The sequence below is a fragment of the Plecotus auritus genome (assembly GCF_963455305.1).
Source record: "Plecotus auritus genome assembly, chromosome: X".
NCBI classification, from domain to species: Eukaryota; Metazoa; Chordata; class Mammalia; order Chiroptera; family Vespertilionidae; genus Plecotus; species Plecotus auritus.
In genome coordinates this window covers 42,470,472-42,493,333 of record NC_137784.1, presented here as the reverse complement: position 1 = coordinate 42,493,333, position 22,862 = coordinate 42,470,472, and the positions used below count along the sequence as shown (strand labels likewise).

The 22,862-nt window shown below is 42.1% G+C and overlaps 1 protein-coding gene across 1 annotated transcript; it reads right to left on the bottom strand.

The window, feature by feature from the left end:
- Positions 1 to 1,880: 1,880 nt before the first annotated feature.
- On the bottom strand, positions 1,881 to 3,074 carry LOC308240106 (uncharacterized protein; the record flags this gene model as incomplete). The annotated part of the gene is made up of 1 exon (XM_080653075.1): positions 1,881 to 3,074. One exon carries the CDS (start codon positions 3,072 to 3,074, stop codon positions 1,881 to 1,883), a length of 1,194 nt encoding a protein of 397 aa, XP_080509201.1.
- Between the last annotated feature and the right edge of the window lie 19,788 nt (positions 3,075 to 22,862).

Here is a 22,862-nt window from a genome sequence, read left to right as displayed (position 1 = left end):
TTTTGGTCTTTAAAACATCAACTTCAGTGGGAACAGTGTTGTTGGTCTAATGCTCTGACACTGTGCTCTCCAGGGGCCTGTCTCTCTACATCACCACCATAACGTGTCTACACATTCCCAGGGTGATGTCGGGGGACACGTCCGCGGGCATTACAAGGAGCCTCTGGAAGATTGAGAGGTTGTTCCTTCTACTGAATGGGCGGATATAAATCCGCCCACTCAGAAGAAGGAGCTGCGGTCGTGTTTCCCGACGTTGCCATGTTAACACTGCTGCTGGTGAAGGAGCGGAGGGGAGAGCAAGAGAACCCTCCACTCTTTCGGCTCCGTGGGCCGGATAGAACAGCCGAATGGGCCGGATCCGGCCCGCGGGCCGTAGTTTGCCCACGGCTGGACTAGATGTTTCTCTTCAGTTCTATGGGTACGCACAATAATAATTATACCTGCATCCATGCCCACTTTGTTCTTTAGTCCCCCCCACCCCCACATCTTTATCCTTATATAATAAAAGGCTAATATGCAAATTGTCCCCTCCAGAGTTTGACTGACCAGGAGTTCGACCGCTTGCTATGATGTGTGCTGACCACCAGGGGGCGGTGCAGAATGAAGGAAGGCCCCGGCTGGCAGCTGGGGAAGGAAGGCCCTGGCCAGCAGCTGGAAGGCCCCGATCGGCCCTGATCACAGGCTAGGCCTAGGGACCCTACTTGTGCACTAATTTCATGCACTGGGCCTCTAGTTAGGATATAATTGACATTTAATATAATGTAAATTTAAGATGTATCATGTGATGATTTGATGCATGTATTTATTCTGAAATGTTTACCAAGATAAGGATAATTAACACATCTGACACCTCACACAATTACCATTTTGTTGTTGTTGTCATGTTGAGAACACTAAAGCTGTACTCTCAGTGCAACTTTCCAGTATACCAAGGAATATCTTTAAGTCACCATGCTGTAGATTAGGTACCTTTTGACCAACATCTCCCCATTTCTCCCACCCTCTAGCCCTTCATGGCCCATTTTCTTTCAAATACTTAAATGGTATTAGGTCAAATCCATGGAAAGAAAAAAAATACAGAGGAAGCAAATTCTGTTTCGAGAGAGCCAAATTGTTTTGCTCGTCATGATGTTTTGCTCAGTTTTTCCATGTTTTGCCTCAGAGAGTACCTAAGCATTAAGTGTGGGTAGGTGGCCCTCCAGACTTACTGCTCAAATGCAGGGTGGGAAGGGGTGGTGAAAAAGAAAGTGATGGGGCCATTTCTAATCCTTTAGAATATCCCGAGAAGTTCAATCCATAAGCCCAGAATTAGCCTTAAGTTTGTGACTTGTAAAAAGAGTGACAGGTATGATGTTTGCTAAAATTGGTTCTGATAAAAGGACTGAAAGGACTGTTTCAGTATAAGTATGTGCTGGCAGGCTTTAAAAAAAAAATCAGACAACGGCGATAACAGATAAAATGAACATGAAATGATTTATTGAGGAAATGATCATCCAGTTAAGTAATATCACACAATGTCAGGTAATCTTCAATATCAGATCATCTTTGTTTTTGCATTAGAAAGAACATTTTTAAGTGCTCCATCTAATTCAGTTGTGATCCTGGTCAGATATTTTAAAAGAATGGATACAGGTGTGTGTGTGGGGGGGTGGGGGAGTGCATGTGTGTACAGAAACTGCCAAGGCAGATGGTAAGAGGGAGTTCAGAAATATACAGATCTTGTCGTTTATCTTGAAACCTTGGGGAAGGGCTGTGTCTTTTTCTCAGGGCATAAACCTGACAGTCAATATGGATGTTTGGACTGTGTAGCGCCAAAGGGCACCTCAAGAGGACATCACCTGCAGCCCAGGCCAGGGAGTCCCTGGGAGGGGGCAGGAGTGTCACTGGGCCTGTGCAGCAGAGGTGGCATCTGCAACTGTGGCATCCTCCTCTGAGGCGCTGCTCTGATTGGCAAGGCAAGCGGGTTTTCCAGCAGGGCCCTTCCCCTTCCCGGTCTCCTCCTCTCCTCCTTCAGGGCTCTGGTCCTGGGCACCAGGCGGCTGCTGTGGGCGGTGGAGGGGGTTGTTGGAGCTGCGGGCTGCAGAGCCTGCATCGCTCCCACTCTCCTTGTTTTCTGCTTCCATCTGCTCAGACGACTTCGGACCAGGGGCAATGCCTCGGCCCCTAGGGCGACTCAAGCGGTAGCTAGGGCCAGGACCGCGGCGTGGTGGTGAGCTCTCGGGCCTGGCGGCTGGTGCAGACCCAGGCAGCTGGGCGGCCCGTGGGCCACTGGCGGGAGCGAAGGTGGAAGGGCGGCGGGTCACAGCCCCCGCCCTGCGGAAGGGCGGAAAGCGCCTCAGCCTTTGGTCTTGGGGGCGGCGGGGCAGGCGGCGCCTCTGGCCCTGGGCTAAGGCGAAGTCTTCTCTGCTGCCCTGGTAGTGGTAGTCATAGTAGCCGTAGTAGCCGTAGTAGTGGTAGTAGTCGTAGTAGTCGTAGTAGTCGTAGTAGTAGTCGTAGTTGTAGTGGTAGTCATAGTCGTAGTCATAGACGTCCCCCTCAGGGCCCCTGGCACTGTGATGCTGTGGCGCGCGATGGCGGGTGTAGAAGCCACGGCGGAAGCGGGGGCGGTTTGCAGCAAAGCGGCTGCCCTCTACTGGGGCGCCGCCTGGCCCGGTCACGTTCGCAGCCTCGATGCCCTGCTTGCCCTGCACCACATCGAACTCGACGGTCTCGCCTTCGCCCACGCTGCGTTGGTACTTGTGGGGGTTGTTCCGGGTGATGGCCGTCTGGTGAACGAAGACATCTTCCTGGGTGTCATGCCTGCTGATGAAACCGTACCCGTTCTTTACATTGAACCACTTGACGGATCCACTCACCCTCTTGGCGATGACTTTCTTGGGCGCCTTTTCCTTGGTGCCAGCTGCCACGGTGGCCTCGGGGACGGAGTCTCCGCTGAAGTGGCTGGTGACTAGGGCTTGGACAGAATCTCCGCCTCCCAAGGACGACAGATCTTTCTGCCCAGCTTCGGGGGAGACGGCTTGGGGGGAGATGGAGGCGGCCATCTCCGTGAGGGTGGCCTCTCCTGCCTCACTCATGAGGCCTTCCTTTCTCTTCTTGCTCCTAGAGTCCCAGGGAAATCTGCTCCTAGGTAGTTGGGCAGGTGGGGTGGGGATGGGGGGCGGGGTTGGGGTGGGGGTGGTTCTGGAGGCGGAAGCCTTGCTCTGGGAGGGTCTGGGTTAGGGCTGAGGACTCTCTGGCTTGGCACTGAGGCTCTTGGGAGAGGTCTGTAGCGTCTCCTAGGAAACAGGACCCGGAAGAACCGGGCTGCAAGGGGTGACGTCTCAATGGGGCTCCAGGCCAGCCTCTAGCTAGGGGGCGGGGCATATGAGCTCTGCCACGTGCTCCTGGCGCCACGTCACAGTGCTTCTTGGTTGGTCCCTAGTAGAGAAGGAGCACACACGAGCTCTAGGGAGTGGTCTTCTTGAAGACCCTCTTGCTTGCTTGAGTGGACTTGAAGAGAGGACCCACTTTACATCCCTCTACCTTGGCTGGGGAGATCCACAGCCTTCTAAGGGCACTCCCTACGTACTCTCTGGAAAAACCCAGGTTCTCTTCCAACCCCTTGTGTGCCCTCTTTGTGAGTGAGGCATTTTGTGTAATTCGAGACAACCGCATTTACTGTAAATGACAACCACATGAAATGAACGCCCAATCAAAGAAGCCCACTGTTTCATTTTGTTGTTGTTGTTGTTTTTGTTTTCCTGCAGAGAGGCAGAGGAAACCTGCCAGGGCTAGAACTCTAGTACTGAGAAGACATTAAACTGGTGCAGGTTTATATTCTAGACTGATGCTAGATTTCTAAAGCAGGGACTCTGAGTAGGAACACCTTTGTAACTAGAATATTCTGAAAACCCTGTTGAACTCTGTGTTCTTGCCTACATGAAGCAAATGATCACACAGAGTGAAACAGAGTTCAGGCAATTCTCCCTTGTGTTTAACTGCAGATACAAACTTTTTTTTTTTTTTTTCAAATAGCTGTCTGATCTTCATCCTGAATTGGTCTTCAGATTTAATTATATAGAAACCCTCATACTTCAGCCTAACTTCAGTATCTTATATATGGGAACTTAGTGATGCTGACTGTGATGGAGCCTTGACCCTGCCTGAGTTCTTTGCTGTGGTTCATCTCATTGTGGCAGGGAAGAACCCGGGAAGAATGGCTATCCACTGCCCAAGGGCCTCCTTCCAACTGTGCAGCCAGAGTACCTGCAAGCAGGCTTCCCAAAGCCTACGTGGGAGTGTGTTTTATTTGATTCCTATTCTGAACCAATGTCAGCACAGGATACTGTGCTAAGGTATAGCTAGCTTTCTGAAATATAGCCTTTCCCAGGTGAGGATAGAGCACACTGAAATAGTAGATTATAACTGATCATAAAACTCAGTTTTCATTTATTGACAAGAAAAATAAGCGGTGTTGTCCTGCCATTTTAGAGTTTATAGAAAGATCTCACATGTTGTGCATTTGATCGTTATCAAAACCCACTCTATAAGGAAGTGGGACAGGTACTGTTTTTGCTTCCGTTTGACAGATGAGGGCCCGGGCCCAGAGACAGGAAGTTGCTTGCTTACATTCAAATATTTAGTATAGGGTGGACCCTTAAACTTATCTCAGGTAAGTTTCACTCCAGGTTCAGGTCTCTTTCCACCACATCTCACTGATCTTCATGTATAGTTTTGTCACCTGTTTCATCTGATGTCAGAGACCAGTGACCTCTTTCAGAGAGGCAATGGTCTCATACAACCCAGCAGGGGACCAAAGAAATACCTCCTGCAAGGCAGACCTGTCTCCCCCGTGTCCAGACACCCGGGCCTGTCACTCTCCCAGGCAAAAAATTGCCTTCATGTCAATTAATCAGTACCCCCTCTCTCCTCCTTACACACACACACACACACACACACACACACACACACACACAATACCCTGCCTACAGCCCAATAGAGAGAAAACCCTACTTACTATACACCCAGGAACCATTTCTTCACCATGCTGATGTAATAGAAAATGGAAGAAAGGGACTTGATTTTTATTTCACTCTTAAAAAAATAAACAAAAACAAACAAACAAAAAAAACCACACACGCTTCTTCAGGCATCAGCTCTTATTGTTTTCTCAGCAAGAGTTAGAGCAGCAGGCTAATGTCAGTATCCTCACATGACAGAGTAAGCCAGGGCAGCAGGGCAGGGAGCAGCTAATTGACCTAACCAAGGCCACCCACATAATAAGTGCAAGGCTAGGATGATACCTCTGGACCTGAGGGCCCTCTGATTCCTAGTCCACTGTTCCTTCGTGGCCCCATGAGGCCACTTCTATGATGCCTTCAATAGTTCTTTCATATACATACTTGTATATGTTTATATAATGTTTTTTATTGATGAGAGGGAGAGAGAGAGGGAGGGCGGGAGAAAAGGGAGAGAGAGAGAGATAGAGAGAGAGAAGCATGAGAGAGAGAGAGAGAGAGAGAGAGAGAGAGAGAGAGAGAGAGAGAGAGAGGACATTGAGACATCGCTGTGAGAGAGAAACTTCCATCAGCTAGCTGCCTTCTGCACGGCACCTACTTGGGATCTCGAGCCCGCAAACCGGGCATGTGCCCTGACCTAGAACCAAACTGGGGAGCTTTGGTGCATGGGAGGACACCCAACCAACTGAGCCACACCAGCCAGGGCAACAGTTATTTTTTTCATGTCTTGATAACTCTCCTTGCTGCTTCCCACATTTGCCATGCCCATTCCCATCTCTGTGCATGTATTCCCTTTTTCCTCATTCTCTTAGGAATACTTTTTCTTCTCTCCTCCATCTGTATAATTCTTACTCACCCTTCTAGTCCCAGTTTTGCAATCCTCTACCACCCCCATTTTAAATGCACCAGTCCACCTCCTTGTCATTCTTCTCTGAAACCTAGTTGCACTTATAGCCTATGATTAATGGCTACTCTGCTTTCCTATGTGTAAGGTTTTCTGTCTCACTATTATTCCCAACTGAATTCTAAGGCCACTGATGATTTTTTTTTTCCTCTCAGTTTTCTTTCCAGGTAACATGATGCCTGGAACAGGGCTGGCCGTATAAATGGCCACCGCACATGTGTGCTTGTGCATTAAACCTATGGCTCTTTTTCATCCTTGAATTCCTTACAGTTGGTAGCACATTGCCAGGCACAACATAAATTCACTGAGTTGGACTGACTATGTCCTCTTGAGTATCCTGTTGTTGTTTTCATGATAGACAGGAAAGTGCTTTGGAACCATCATGGAGATCAGTTACCTTCCTGGTTTGGGTGTATTTTATGCAAGAAGAAAGGCATTGTGAAAAAATTAATATGATATGAATTGCTTGTTCGAGCTTACGGTTTAATTTGCTGAGCCCCTTGTATTATTTTTATTGAAATCATCAGGTTCTGTTTATCTCTTTTTCTTTATTTTGCACTTCATCCATCCTGTGAAGGATATTGTTTAAGTTTTATTATTTAAGAGCTGGAGGTTAATTCAGGTATAAGGTATACCGTCTGATCCATGGGCTTATCATTTAAAAGTAAAATCTCTGCTGCTTCAGCCACAAAATGGGGCTGAACCCAAGACAGCATAGTCCATCTAGGCTCATGATGAAAGGTAATAAATCACATTGTCTAAGCTAAAGAGCAAACAAATTGGCAGTCTTATGAGAGGATGAAAATGCTTCAGGTCCTCTTTTCTTTCCAAATCACTGGTGGTTCCAGTTTGAAAGGTCAAATGGCTAAATGGAAAGAAGAACCTTATCCATCTTGCTCCTGCTATAACCACACCATCAATTCCAGGCTCTCTTGAGTGCTGCTTACAGTCCAAGGCAACACAAAGCTAACATAATACAGACAGAAATAATAAAAGGGGATTTAGAACATGCAACTGAGAATGCCGACCCTTGCCCCATAGCCTGCAAATGACACAGGGTGACCCAGGGATACTATGATGTTAATAAGTGGTTTAAAATATGGGCAGTGTCGCAATTTTCAGTGCACTCACAGCTGAGGTTTTGGGAGCTAAACATCATTTGAAATAGCTAGGAATCTTAATTCAGAAGGTCTGGGTTTGACTCCTGGAAGGGGCTATTGTTGTCTGTTTAGTCTTGAGCAAGTCACGGCGCCTTCCTGAGATGTGATCTTCTTGCGTGTAACAATAAAATATAAATGCTTTCATTATCTAGTTCATAGAGTTGTGGTGGCAATTACATAGAATACTTTAAGTGAAGGAAAATTTATGTAAACCATAAGCCGAGAACATCTTTCCATACATCTTTCCAACTCTGTGTTAAAAAGAGAAAGAGATAAAGAGGGAATGAAATAGAAAAGACTGAAAGAAAGTGTGATGGTTAATTTTATGTGTCATTTTGGCTGGGCCATGGTGCCTAGGTATGTGATCAATCATTATCATGGGTGATTCTGTGTGGGTGCTTTTGAATGAGGATAAGTTTTAAATCCATGGACTTTAGGTAAGTTGCCATGTATAATGAGGGTGGGCCTTATTCAATCCACTGAAAGCCAGAACAAAACAAAACAAAAAATTATCTCCCCTGAGCAAGAAGGGATTCTGCTGCAGATGACCTATGGACTTGATCTGCAACACTGGCTCTTCTCTGTGTCTCCAGCTTGACCACCTTTGGATTTAAACTGCAGCCTTGGCTCTCCCTTCAGTAGCTAGTCTGTGAGCACATCCTATAGATTTTGGACTTGCCAGTCTCCATAATCATATGAGCCAATTCCTTGAAATAAATCCCTCTCTCTCTGTCTCTGTCTCTCCCCCTTTACACACACACACACACACACACACACACACACACACACACACACACACACTCATGCATGTTATTGGTTCTGCTTCTCTGAGAACCGACTCATGCAAACTTTGGCACCAGGGCTGTTTCTAAAGAACAGAATCTTAAGAATGAATTTTCTGAATTGGTTCTAGATTTAGCTCTCAAATATGATTATATTTAAAAGCACTAATGACTGTATCTCCAGCAGTAAATTTGCACCCTGAGAGTCCATGGTGTGATGTGGCAATAGAAATACACAAAGTCTCATCATTGGATACTCTTAAGCAAATACTTATAAGATGCAAGGAACTGAGTGACCATGTATATGATACCTTCAGACATTTTTGTCAAACTCAAGAATATCATGAGAATGTCCAGTTGCTCCTAATGACACTGAACAAAGTGAGACAGGAAAAGGATGAGCTCAGATATTTCAATTCCCTGCTCAAACACTACACAAAAGACCTTAAAGCTTCTATGTTTGCCCAGTTTTCTGGAGCCTGGAGGCTGAGCTTGCTGAAAACAAAACGCAGAATTTCTTTGTGGGTGGCTGAATTACAATGCAAATTGGATTCCCAACCTCACTGTGTAACTACCATTAAAGTGAAGGCATTGAATGGGAAGGAATGGGATCCTGAATGTTGAGATGGGAATATGTGGGAAGACAGTGATGAAGCTGGGAACATCGAGCCCCTAAATACTCATGAGTCATCTTCACCAGTGGAAGCAGCCTCTCCAAACCCTGTAGAAACAGCCTCCCCACCCAAGTCTGAGGAAATTAACCCTGAATTGCCAGAGCAAAGTGTAATGGCCTCCCCTGAGGAAATGTCCTTGAAAGACACTGCTGATGCTCCACAGGACCCCCACCCTCTCCCCTCATGCTTCTACATCTATAACAAGACTCAAGTCTCACTAGGCCTCTTAAGGTGAAGTAAAAAGTGTAACCCATGAGAAGGTGTGCTGTACTCCAAAAGAGCTACTAGATTTTTCTAATCTATACAGACATAAGTAGGGAGGCATGGGTCGGGTTGGATGTTAAAGGTGTAGGACAACAGTGGAAGGAACATAAATTTGGACCAGGGTGACTTTACTGATCCACTAAGCAGAGATTCTGCACTTATTGTTACAGCTTGGAGAGTTATAAAGGGTTCTAAGAGCTGGTTTGGATGGTCAGCTAACACGTGAACCAAAATGTGGCCAACAACAAGTAAACTAGAAATGACCTTGGTTTTCTGTAGAAGAAAGGATTCAAAGGCTTGGGGACATTGGAGTTTTAAAGTGCATTTGTTATTCAAAACCTGCTCACCCTCCCTGAAAGGGTCCTCAGGACACACCTTTCACCACAGCTGTGATAAATGAATGTATGAGGGGAGCCCCAGCATCCTTGAAGAGCTCCATGATCACTCTTCTCTGTAGATGAGAACTTATAGTGGGAACTGCAGCCACTGAACTGGGAACCTAAAGGCAATGGGAGCAAGTAGCAGGGGCCAAGTGCTGTCACCCAACCTCCAAAGGTAAGGCAGGCATGGTTACCATAATGGCCCGCAGAGTCAAAGCAGAATCAGAATAGTCTGGCACCTAGAATCCTATTTGACCTGAGGCAAGTCCTTTCACTATTCTCCATATAAACTGAGAAGTTCACAGTTGATGATTACAGTACTTCATCCATCTCTAAAACTGAATGAATCCCTGGCTGGAAGTATAACTCTATAGTTGCAGTTGTTTAAATGAATTAGATATATAATTTTCATGATTTTCCATGGAATTTCTAAATGTTTTACACATATAGAAAGGTGTATAATTTTTTTTTTGTGTGTGTGTAATTTATACGTTACTCAATTGGAATGAGTGATCACTGCTCTAATAACTGAAATTTTGTGTGTAACTGAGAGGCATCCTGGGTTATCCTACTTCATTGCCCTTTCCTTTCATACACACCCCCCTCCAAGGGACAAATATCAATGTGATGTTTTGATGTGATAAATTCCCTGCTCCTACTCTTCTGTAAACTCTGTCTCCTGCCTCTCCTAACTCCCTCCAGTCCCCAGGCAACTACTGATTTCTGTCAATATATATTAGCTAGCATTTTCTGGAATTTCACATAAATTCAATCAAAGAATACATACTAATTTTTTTTCTGATCCTCAGCATACTGAGATCCGTTAATGTGGCATGTATCAAAAGTTCATTCCCTTTTACTGCTACAAGTATTCCATTATATGGAAATACCACAGTTTGTTTATCCATTTGGGTGTTGGACATTATTAGAGATGTTTCATTATTTGTTATTACAAATATGGCTTCTTCTCTGAACATTAATATAGAAGCCTCTGTTTGTATATATGTTTTCCTTTCTCTTGGGTAAATTCCTAGCACTAAGAATGTTTGGATCATATGATATGCTTAATAGTTTAAGAATCTCCCTGCTATGATCTTAATGTTTGTTTCCCCCATGAATTCATATTTTGAAACCCTAATGCCCAATGTGTTGGTATTAGGAGGTGGGGCCTTTGGGAAGCGATTAGGTCATGATACGGAAGCCCTCAGGAATGCCATTAATAGCCTTGTAAAAGAGGCCCCAGAGAACTAGCTCACCCCTCCACCAGGTGAGAACACAATGAGAAGGCGCCTGGTACCAACCAAGAAGAAGGCCTTCACCAAACCATGACCATGCTAGCTCCTTTATATTGGACTTTCTGGCCCTCAGAACTGTAGGAAAAACATTTCTATTATCAGCCACCCAATCTGTGTTATTTTGTTTGTAGCAGCCTGAATGGACTAAGACAAATCACTACACATTTTTCTAATGTACTTGTACCATTTGGCATCCCCACCAGCAGTTTGTCCAAGTTCTAGTTCCTCCATATCCTTGACAGCACAATTATTTTAAAATTTTAGTTTTTCAAATTATCACACTGTAAAATGTAGGTTTTGTACTTTTTGCATAAAGTTATATGAAGTTTAACAAACATATAGATTAGTGTAACCATCACCATAATCAAGATATGGAACTATTCCATTACAACTACCTTAGCCCCAAATCTTGGCCACTACTGATCGATTCTCCATAAGTATGTTATTTTGAGAATATATATAAGAGAAATTATGTATACCTTGTGATCTGTCCAAGTTGTCTCATGCATCAATAAATAGGTCATTCAATTTAAATGTATGAATATACCATGGTTTGTTTTAGTTTCATTTTTATTAAATGTTATTTTTCTTTTGTTTTCCCTTTTTAAAAAATCTTTATTGCTGCGAGTATCACAGATGTCCATCTTTTTCCCCCCATTGTCCCCCTCAACCCAACCTAGTTCCCGCCCCACCCCAGGGCTTCACCACCCTATTGTCTGTGTCCATAGGTAACGCACATATGCATGTAAGATCTTTGTTTAATCTCTTCCCACCCACCCCCGCACCTCTCTTCCCTCTGAGTAAATGTTATTTTCCAATTATAGTTTACATTCAATGTTGTTTTGTATTAATTTCAGGCATACAGCATGGTGGTTAGGCAATCATAATCTTTACAAAGTGGTCCCCATATATTTCCACCACACAACTGGCACCAAACGTAGTTATTACAATATTATTGACAATATTCCCTATGCTGTACTTTACATTCCCATGACTTTTTTGCAACTGCCCACCTGTACGTCTCAATCCCTCACCTTTTCTACCCAGTCCCCCAAACCCCCTACCATCTGGCAACCATCAGTCTGTTCTCTATATCTATGAATCTGTTTCAGTTTTGTTTGTTTGTTTATATTGTTATTTAGATTCCATATAAAAATGAAATCATATGGCATTATCTTTCTCTGACTGACTTATTTCACTTAGCACAATACCCTCTAGGGCCACCCATGCTGTCGCAAATACTATGATTTCATTTTTTTTTTTTAATGACTGAGTGGTACTCCATTGTATAATGTATCATATCTTTTATATTTTTTTCTTTATTGATTAAGGTATTATATTATGTGTCCTTATCCCTCCACTGCCCCCCTACCCCCTACCCCCGCACTCATGCCCTCACCCCCCTGTGTCCCTTGGTTAGGCTTATATGCATGCATACAAGTCCTTTGGTTGATCTCTCCCCCTTACCCCCACCCTCCCCTACCTTCCCTCTGAGGTTTGACGGTCTGATCGATGCTTGGATTTAAAAGATATGATACAACATAAACTGATGTATCATATCTTTTAAATCCACTGATGGGCACTTGGGTTGCTTTTATATCTTACCTATGGTAAATAATACTGCAGTAAACTCAGGGGTGTGTATATTCTTTCAAATTAGTGTTTTGGGTTTCTTTGGACATATACACAGATGTGGAATTGCTGGGTCGGTCATTTTGAGGTACCTCCATACTGTTTTCTATAGTCACTGCAATGGTCTGCATTCCCAGCAACAATACACTAGGATTCCCTTTTCTCCACATCCTCACCATCACTTATAATTTATTGACGTATTGACGATAGCCATTCTGACAAGTGTGAGTTCATATCTCATTGTGATTTTAATTTGCATTTCTCTGATGATCAGTGAATTGAGCATCTTTTCATATGTCTATCGACCATAAATATGTCCTCTTTGGAGAATTGTCTATTCCGATCCTCTGCCATTTTTTTAATTGGATTTTTGGTTTATTTCATGTTGAGCTGTATGAGTTCTTTATAAATTTTGTATATTAACACCTTATGGGGTGTATCACTGGCAAATATTTCATCCATTAAGAAGGCTGTCTTTTTGTTTTGTTAAATTTTTCCTTTGCTGTGCCAAAACTTTTTAGTTTGAAGTAGTCCCATTTGTTTATTTTTCTATCATTTTTCTCACCCAATAATTTATATCAGAAAAAAAATTGCTGAGAAAACTATAAGAGATTATACTCTCTATGTAGGCTTATAAGGGATTTATGTTTTAGAGTCTTACATTTAATTTTTTAATCCATTTTGAGTTTATTCTTTTTTTATTCTTTTCTTTGAATTTCTTTATTGATTAAGGTATCAGGTATTTGTCCTCATCCCCCCATTCCCATCCCAAACCCCTCCCCACGCATGCCCCCACCCCCCTGTTGTCCGTGACCACTGGTTCGTCTTATATGCATGCCTTTGGTTGATCTCTCCCCCTTACCCCCACCCTCCCCTACCTTCCCTCTGAGGTTTGACAGTCTGGTCGATGCTTCCCTGTCTCCGGGTCTGTTTTTGTTCATCAGTTTATGTTGTTCATTATTTCCCCTAGATGAGTGAGATCATGTGATACTAGAAATACACTTATAAGAACCGAAAATGAGACAAGCAATAATGGTTATGCTGAGAGGCAAATGAATCAGTCTGTAGTGTTTTTTTCATTCTTGTATATGGTTTTAGAAGATGATCTAGTTTCATTTTTTTAAGCTATCTGTCCAGTTTTATCCATACCATATATTGAATAAACTGTATTTACCCCATTGTACATTCTGGCCTACTTTCATATATTAATTGACCACATAGGCATGGATTTATTTCTGAGCTCTCTATATACCTCCACTGATCTATATATCTGTTATTATGCCAGCACCATGCTGCTTTGTTCACCATATAGCCCAAAAGTGTAGTTTGATACCAGGTAGCATGATAACTCCAACTTTGTTCTTATTTCTCAAGATTGCTGTGGCTATTCAGAAAGTTTTGTGATACCATATAAGTATTTGGATTATTTGTTTTAGTTCTCTGAAAAACACCATTTGCATTTTGATTGGAATTGCATTGAATCTACAGATTGCTTTGCCTATTGACATTTTAATGATGTTAATTCTTCCTATTCATGAGCGTGGTCTATCTTCCATTTATTTCTATCTTCTTCAATTTCTTTCTTCAGTGTGTTATAGTTTTTTAAGTACAGGTCTTTTACCTCCTAGGTTAAATTTATTCCTAGCTATATTATTTTTTTTTATGCAGTTGTAAATGGAATTGTTCTCTTAGTTTCTCTTTGTGGTAGTTCATAATTATATAAAAATGCAACTGATTTATAGATATTTATTTTTATCCTGCTGTTTTACTGAATTTATTTATCTGTTCTAGTAGGTTTTTGGTGAAATCTTTAAGATATCATGCCGCCCTGGGCGGCTTGGCTCAGTGGATAGAGCGTTGGCCTGCGGACTGGGGGCCCGCGGGTTCCATTCAGGTCAAGGGCATGTGCCTGGGTTGTGGGCTCGGTTCCCAGTGAGGGGCGTGCAGGAGGCAGCCGATAGATGAATCTCTCTCATCATTGATGTTTCTCTCTCCCTCTCCCTCTCTGAAATCAATAAAAATATATATTAAAAAAAAAAAAGATATCATGCCATCTGCAAATAATGACAATTTTACTTTTTTCTTTCCAACTTAGATGCCTTTTATTTTTTTCTTCTTGTTCGATTCCTGTGCCTAGGACTTCCAGCACTATGTTGCATAAGAGTGCTAAAAAGTGGACATCCCTATCTTGTTCTTGACCTTAATGGGAAAGTTTTTAGTTCTTCCCCATTGAACATGATGTTAGCTGAGGGTTTGTCATATAAGTCCTTTATTATGTTAACTTATGCTCCCTCTATTCCCATTTTGCTGATAGGTTTGATCATAAATGGGTGCTGTATTTTGTCAAATGCTTTTTCTGTACCTCTTGATATGATCATCTGATTTTTATCTTTCATTTTGTTTATTTGATGTATCATGTTCATTGATTTGCGGCTATTGAGCCAACCTTGTATCCCAAAGATAAATCCCACTTGGTCTTGGTGTATGATTTTTTTAATGCATTGCTGAACTTGGTTTGCTAATATTTTGTTGAGAATTTTTGAATCTATATTTTCAGGGATATTGGCCAATTGTTTTCTTTGTAGTGTCTTTATCTGTTTTGGATCAAGATAAGGCTCGTTTTGTAAAATCACCTTGGAAGTATTTTTTTTTTCCTTTTGAATTTTTGGACTAGTTTGAGATTGATAGGTGTTGGTTCTTCCTTGGATGTTTTGTAAAAGTCGCCTCTGAAGACCTCAGGTCCATGACTTTTGTTGGTTAGTAGTTTGTTTCTATTAGTGCTTTGATTTTGTTGGTTATATTCAGTCTGTTTAGAGTGTCCGTTTCTCCTTGATTCAATCTAAGAAGATTGTATGTTTCTAGGAATTTATGTATTTCTTAAATTGTCCATTTTGTTGGCATGTAGTTGTTCATAATATTTTCTTATAATTCTTTGTATTTCTGTGGTGTCCGCTATTACTTTATTTCTGATTTTATTTACTGGGACAGCTCTCTTTTTCTGATGAGTCTGGTTAAAGTTTTCTCAATCTTATTTATCTCTTAAAGAACAAATTATTGGATTCATTGTTCTTTGGTATTTTTTGGACTGTATTTTATTTCTGCTGTGACCTTTATTATCTCCTTCCTCTGGTTCACTTTGGGTTTATTATTTCTTTTTTTCCCATTTCTTCAGATGTAACATTAGATTGTTTAGTTGAAATTTTTCTTATTTCTTGAGGTAGGCCTGTAGTGCTATGAATTTCCCTCTTAGGACTGGTTTTGCTGTATCCTATAGATTTTTTTGTTGTGTTATTTTTTACATTTGTGTCAAGGTATCTTTTGATTTTTTTTTTCCTTGTGGCCTAACGTGTGGTCTATCTAAGACATTATTCCATGTGCACTTGAAAAGAATATATAATCTGCTGCTTTGGCATGAAGTGTTCTTAAATATCAATTAAATCAATCTGGTCTAGTGTGTCATTTAAGGTCACTCATTCCTTCTTGATGTTGACCCTGGAAGATCTATTTAGTGATGTCAATAGAATGTTAAAGTCTCCTAATATGTGTGTATTGCTGTTGATCTCTTCCTTTATGTCCATCAAGATTTGCTTTATATATTTAGGTGGTCCTATGTTGGGTGCATACATATTTACAAGGATTATAATATCTTGTTTCATTCATCCCTTTATCAACAGGGAGTGTTTTTTGTCCATTATTATAGCATTTGTTGTAAAGTCTATTTTGTCATACTGCATCCCAAACTTATTTTACATTTCCATTTGCATGAAATATCTCTTTCCACCCCTTTACCTTCAGTCTCTGTGTGCCTTTCAATCTGAAGTGGGTCTCTTATAGACTGTATATGTATTGGCAATGTTTTCTTATCCATTCTTATCCATTCCCTATGTCTTTGAGGGAGCATTTAATCCATTTACATTGGAAGTGATTACTGATAGATACATGTTTATTGCCATTTTATGATACAAATTTTTGTTCCTCTTTTTACTTTTCTTTCTACTTAAAAAATTCTTTAACATTTCTTGTAATACTGGTTTGGAGGTTATGAACTGTAGCTTTTTTCATGCCTGGGAAGCTCTTTATTTCTCCTTCCATTTTCAATAAGAGCCTTACTGGGTAGCACAGTCTTGGTTATAGGTCCTTGCTTTTCATTATTTTGAATATTTCATACCTATTCTTTCTCCCTGAAATGTTTCTGTTGAGAAATCTGCTGATAGTCTTATGGGAGCTGCTCTGTAGATAACTGTCTTTTTCTTGCTGCTTTGAAGATTCTGTCCTTGTTTTTAAACTTTGCCACTTTTTTTATGATGTGTCTTGATGTTGGCCACTTTGGTTTCATCTCGTTTGGGACTCTCTGTGCCCCTGAACTTGTGTATCTATTTCCTTCAGCAGGTTAAGAAAGCTTTCAGTCATTATTTCTTGAAATAGATTCTCAATTCCTTGCTTTCTCTCTTCCCATTCTGGTACCCCTATGATGCAGATATTGTCATGCTTGATGTTGTCTCAGAGGTCCTTTAAAAAAAATCTTATTTCTTTTTGCTGCTTTGATGGGGTATTTTCTGCTACCTTGTCTTCCAAATCACTGATTCATATAATCTGCCTTTGATTCTTTCTAGTGTATTTTTCATTTCAGATATTGCATTCTTCCTTTCTGACTGGTTCTTTTTAATTGCTTTTATGGCCTTTTTAATGCTTACTATCTCTTTGTTGACTTCCATTCTTTCCCTAAGTTCCTTGAGCATCCTTATAGCCATTGTCTTGAGCTCTGTATCTGGAAGGTTAATTGCCTCCATTTCATTTAGTTCTTTTTCTGCGTATTGCCGGGAGCCAATTCCAGCATGTCATAATTACAAGAGTTGTATCAAAAGGTTGATGAAACTTGGGGGCTCAACAAGGGCTGAGTCACATATGTAATTACCTGTTGGAGTGGCTAATAGGCACTTCCCCCAAACCTGAATAGTATGATTGCTTGCTGCCAGACAGCTCAGGGCATCTTAACCTACATGTTATTGCCTCCTGTTGGCCAAACACCTGAACAGCGTTAGGCTATTCCCCAATCTGACAATGCTTCTGTAAACCCTACCCTTTGAAGTTTATGTCTCCACCTTGCCTTAGGACAAATTGTGTTAATAAAAAGCACGTGGTCCTGAGACAAGGAGATCCTTTAGCTCCTTTAGCTGAAGCTCCTCTGACCCCCAATGCCTTTAAAAACTATCTTTCGTCCTTGGACTCCTACTTAATCTATGCACAGCCTTTCTCCAGATTGCTGAACCCTTCGTAATGCTGGGACAAGAACCCCGGCAGGTATTTCTCCTATTTGGCATTCAGGGCATGTTTCTTGGTCTCCACATTTTGCCTGCCTCTCTCTGTTTCTGTCTATTAGGTAGATCTACATCTCCCATTTCTGATAGGGTGGACTTATATAATAGGTGTTCTGTGGGTCTCACCGGTGCAGTCTCCATGATCACTTCAATTAGGTGCTCCAGGAGTTTTTCATGTGTTGCTTATGTGAGCCCTACAGTTGTAGTTGCATCTTGATTGCTGTTGGCCTGTCAGGTTGGCTGGCTGTGAGAATTGACCCAAATCACAGTGTATGAGCTGCTTTGTGAGCACTGACCACATGAAGTAGGATTTGCCTTAGCAGATTGTGTCTGCCAAGATCTCTCTTTGAGTATGCTGCTGGTGGAACTAATTGGGTTGTGCTCTAATGTGGTCTGAAAGCCATCACTTGGTATGATTTTGATTTTTAGGGGCCTCTGGGGAGGGACTCTGGTGTAAGTCAATGTCAGAAGCTGCCATTGGGCTACCTGTTAGCAGCTGTAAAGTGATCCACAGTTTGTGGCTGCCTCTCCTGGGTCTGGATCGGGTTGGGAAGTGCCAAGCTGCATACCAAGACTGACTCCCACCAGTACCAAGCCTGGGGAAGGTTCAGCAAAAGTGCCCTGTGATTTGCCTCCACCTCCTGGCTGGCTGTTAGGCTCAGTCACTTAAAAAGCCTCTGGCAATATGTGAGTTGCATGAGGTAGGTTATCGGTGAGTCACCAGGTAGGGGCGAGTGTTGTTCACAAACTTGATAGAAATTCAAACTTAGTGCCAGTGCTAGGTCTGAGGCCACTCTGCAAAATCTCAGGGTACACCAAGGCCACCTCCCACCTCCCTGGGGCCCATGGACCTTTGAGATGGGGAGTCATTAGGTTGAAGCCGGTAGGGTTCATATAGCTAAAACAAAGTAACATTTGTCTGTGTGGAGGGGCATGGGGGAGGGGCTCTGCATGGGAAGTATGGCATCAGTTGGTGTGTGTGGGGGAGAAAAATGGCTCACTCTAGAACCACAAAGCTCAGTCTTTCCTTGTGCATCTCTGATACCCAGAGTCTGCAAGGACCACCTAGAGAGCCTTCCATGAAAACTGCACCATGGGCCCCAAATGGTCCCAGCTAACTTATTCCTCAGCAGAGTGTGAGCTTCATGGGGCAGGGCCACAGGGAGTCAGTAGGATGAACCTAATGGATTGCTCAAGTCTGATGCTGTGTGGAAGGCAATGCTTGACCAAGCAAAAATGGCATCTGTGGGCAGTGTTAGAGAAGGACTAGGCACAGTGACATTGGCTGCTGTCCCTCTAGCTTTCTCCTCAAAACTACATAATCTAGTGTCTCCTTTTACGACTTCATTCTGCTCTGAGTTGCTGTCTCTCTTCCAGAGCCCAGGGTGAATGGCCAGAAATGAGATTTTGTTTGCTGACCTTTAAGAGGACACCGCAGTTTCTAGCCATCTCCTGTCTCACCCTGACAGACAGAATCCTTGCTTATATCCACAGACAGATTTTATGTGAGCTCTTCCTCCTGGCACCGGTGCTGCAGGCTGGGGAGCTAGGTATGGAGTTGAGACCTCTGGCTCCAAAGGGAGGCCTTTTGCAGCTGAGACATCACCCTGGATTCTCCACTGCTGTACATGGGGGTGGGGCCAGCAATTTTTGTGTCTTTGCCCTTTATACCAGTTTGGACATGGCTTCTTCTGTGAATCCTTGGTCATAAGATGTTTGTTCAGCTAGTGTTCAGTTGATCGTTCAGGTTTATTGTTCTACAATTTATTTGAAATTCCACTTTGGTCCTGGGTAGAGGTGAGTGTAACTTCCCCTTACTTTGCCACCACTTTGCATCCTCTTGTATTTCCATTTTCTAACTCCTCCCTACTGCAACAAACATCACCAACTGACTTAGGGGTTATCCCTATATTCAGAAGTTGAAGGAAGGGTAAAAATTCAGTTGGGTCCATTGATTACGGAACAGAACAGTCTAACAGAACTCTTAGCACTGATACAAAAGTTCTATATTTGTGCTGTACACACTATTCACGTGCAACCATTGAGCATTTCCAAGGTGGTTATTGAGACTGAGAGAATAAATTTTCAACTTTATTTGTTTTTTATTAATTTACATAGTTACATATGACTAGTAGATACCATATTAGAGGTCTCAACAGAGAAAGTTTCTTCTGCTGGTGAACCATTCTCAAACATATGCCTTCACCAAAACACGCTCTATGTGACTGTTTGGAAATTTTTAATTCATTTAGAGCTACAGGTTCAGCATAAAATTCCACATACTTCAGATGTGCTTATCAAAACTATCAGTTGCTTGTAGCTCCTTATTTTTACCATTTTCCCTTTTTAATTTTTAAATAATTGACAGGTATCACCAATGTAATGCGGTGTGCTTAAGTGATGAATACTTCTCAGAGAATTAAGGATCTTTAAGATATTCAAATCTTAGCATTAATTTGCCCAGATTGTTTCCATCCTCTCCACTGTTATATTACCTTTCTCACAGGCCTTAAACCAAATTTGATAGTTGAATTTTGCTACAATATAGAGTGAATTCATGCTTTAGTGTCTAAACCAGGGAAATAATCACAACAATTGATGTGGAAAATGTGTTCATAGTGTAAACCAAACTTTCACCTGAATTGTTAGAACAAATGAATCCCAAAGAGTGTTCATATATCAATTTGCTATTTATTTTCTAAATATGACGTAAATTTCAGTTCTCTTGCCTACTAACAAAATGCTGCCTAACTTTAGAACACGATGCACAGACAAATAGTCCTCTGCCCCTGATAGATTTATTTATAAAATCTTTATTGTTGTGAGTATTACAGATGTCCCCTCTTTTCCCCCCATTGCCCCCCTCCACCTTGTTCCAGCCCCCCCTCCACCTGGTTCCAGCCCCACCCTAGGCCTTCACCACCATATTGTCTGTGTCCCTAGGTAATGCTTATATGGCATACTGTTCTTTGGTTAATCTCTTCCCACCCCACCCCTTCCCTCTGAGATTCGTCAGTCTATTCCATGTTTCCATGACTCTGATTCTATTTTATTCATTAGATTATTTTGTTCATTAGTTTCCTTGTTCATTTATTTTGATTTTTAGATTCAATTGTTTTTAGATATGTATTTATTGTGCTTTTATTGTTCATATTTTTTTATCTTTTTCTTTTTTCCCCTTGTTCTTCTCCTTCCCCTTGTTGTCGTTGTTCTTCTTCTTCTTTCTCTCCTCCTCCTCCTCCTCCTCCTCCTCCTCCTCCTCCTCCTCCTCCTTAAAGAATACCTTCAACATTTCATGTAATACTGGTTTGGTGCTGATGAACTCCTTTAGCTTTTTCTTATCTGTGAAGCTCTTTATCAGATCTTCAATTCTAAATGATAGCTTATCTGGGTAAAGTAATCTTGGTTGTAGGTTCTTGCTATTCATCACTTTGAATATTTCTTGCCACTCCCTACTGGCAAATACAGTTTCTATTGAGAAATCAGCTGACACTTGCACCGGCTCGCCATTGTGGGTAACTAAGTGCTTTTCTCTTGCTGCTTTTAAGATTCTCTCTTTGTCTTTAAACTTTGGCAGTTTCATTATGATGTGTCTTTGTGTGGGTGTCTTTGAGTTCCTATTGATTGGCACTCTCTGGGATTCATGGATTTGTAAGTCTATTTCTTTCAACAGGCAGGGGAAGTTTTCTGTCATTATTTCTTCAAATAGGTTTCAATATCTTGCTCTCTCTCTTCTCCTTCTGGCATCCCCGTAATGTGAATGTTCATATGCTTGAAGTCCCAGAAGCTTCTTACACTATCTTCATATTTGTGGTTCTTTGATTGAGTGATTTTTTAACCCTGTCCACTAATTCACTGATTTGATCCTCAGCTTCCCCTAATCTACTGTGTATTCCTTCTAATGTGTTATTTGTGTTATGTCATTCTTCATTTCTGTGTACAGAGTTACTATATCTTTTCTCATGTTGTTGAGCATCTTTACCATCATTACTCTGAACTCTATATCCGATAAATTTCTATCTCCATTTCATTTATCTATTCTTCCAGAGAATTCTCTTCTTCTTTCATTTGGGGTTGTTCCTTTGTCTCCTCATTTTGGTTGCCTGTTTGGGTTTGTAACTATGTATTAGGTAGTTCTTTTATGCCTCTCAATCTCTAGTGCAGGACAGTGTCAAATGCTGTTTCTGATTAATTAGATCAGGCAAAGACTCAAAGCCTCCAAAGACCGCCTCTGCCTATAGACTGATAGGATTCCATCTTGAATTGCCCTTAGGCAATCACCCACAGGTGTGGTGAGATTTTTTCAACATGGTGGGGCAATTTCTTCTGCCTGGAGGCTAATTTTTATTCTCATTCTCTTAATGGGCTTCAGAAACTCTGCACTGCAGGGCAAGGTGTTTTTTAAGAGGGTGGGTCAACTGTCTTCCCCTCAGGCAAAGCTGCTTGTATACCAAATGTCTGCATGAGAAAGATGACCTCCACAGCATGCTAGAATGACTCAATACAGGAAACCGGGGGTGTCTGCCTTCTGAGCTTTAATCCCAGATCCCCCGATCCTGGCTTCTGCTCACAGAGCACCAGTACACTCTGCCCTCCCTCTGCCAGAGCACAAGGTGAGTAGCTTCACAGGGAATTTTGTACATTGGCCCTTTAAGATGGTGCCTGAATTTCCAGCCATCTCTCCCTGGCCAACAGCAACCAGCTACTTTTCACAGCCAGATGTTATGTGGGTACCCTTCTCAGTTCTGTTGCTCTCTGCTGTGGTGGGGGGGAAGCTTGGGGATTAGACCTCAGAGTTCTCATTCGAAACCCCCAACAGTTGAGATATCTCTCCAGAACTTCAGTTGCTGTCTGTGGGAACCCGGCCAGCCCTTTTGCGCCTCCAACCCTCCTACCAATCTCTGTGCGGTCTCCACTTTCTGCCCTTGGTTATTAGCGCTCCCTCTGGAGAGACTTCTATTAATTATTCAGGAAGTGTTTTTCTGTATTTTAGTTGTAATTCCAGTTTGGTCCTGGGAGCATGTCAGTGCAGCATCCACTCACTTTGCTGCCACTTTTAATCTTGAGACTGGATCCTTTTAATTGGAAGAACTTCTCTTCAAAAAGTCTCTGATACAGTTTCAGCAGAAACTCACATCTGTGCCTGAACCTCTTTCCCATTAAGTCCACGCAGCAGCTGACATGAAGAAATTCCAGTGAATTCCTGTCTATCTTCATATTTGTGGATCCTTTTTTCTTTTTGCTCTTTTGATGGGGTGTTTTTTGCTTCCTCATATTCCAAATCTTTGACTTGATTCTCAGAAGCCTCTAGTCTACCTTTGAATCTATGTAAATTATTCGTTATTTCAGTTACTGTATGCTTAATTTTTGACTGGCCCTTTTTCATATCTTTGACATTCTCCCTACCATTCTTGTAAGTCTTACTAAGTCCCTTGAAGCTCTCATTAAGATCCTTG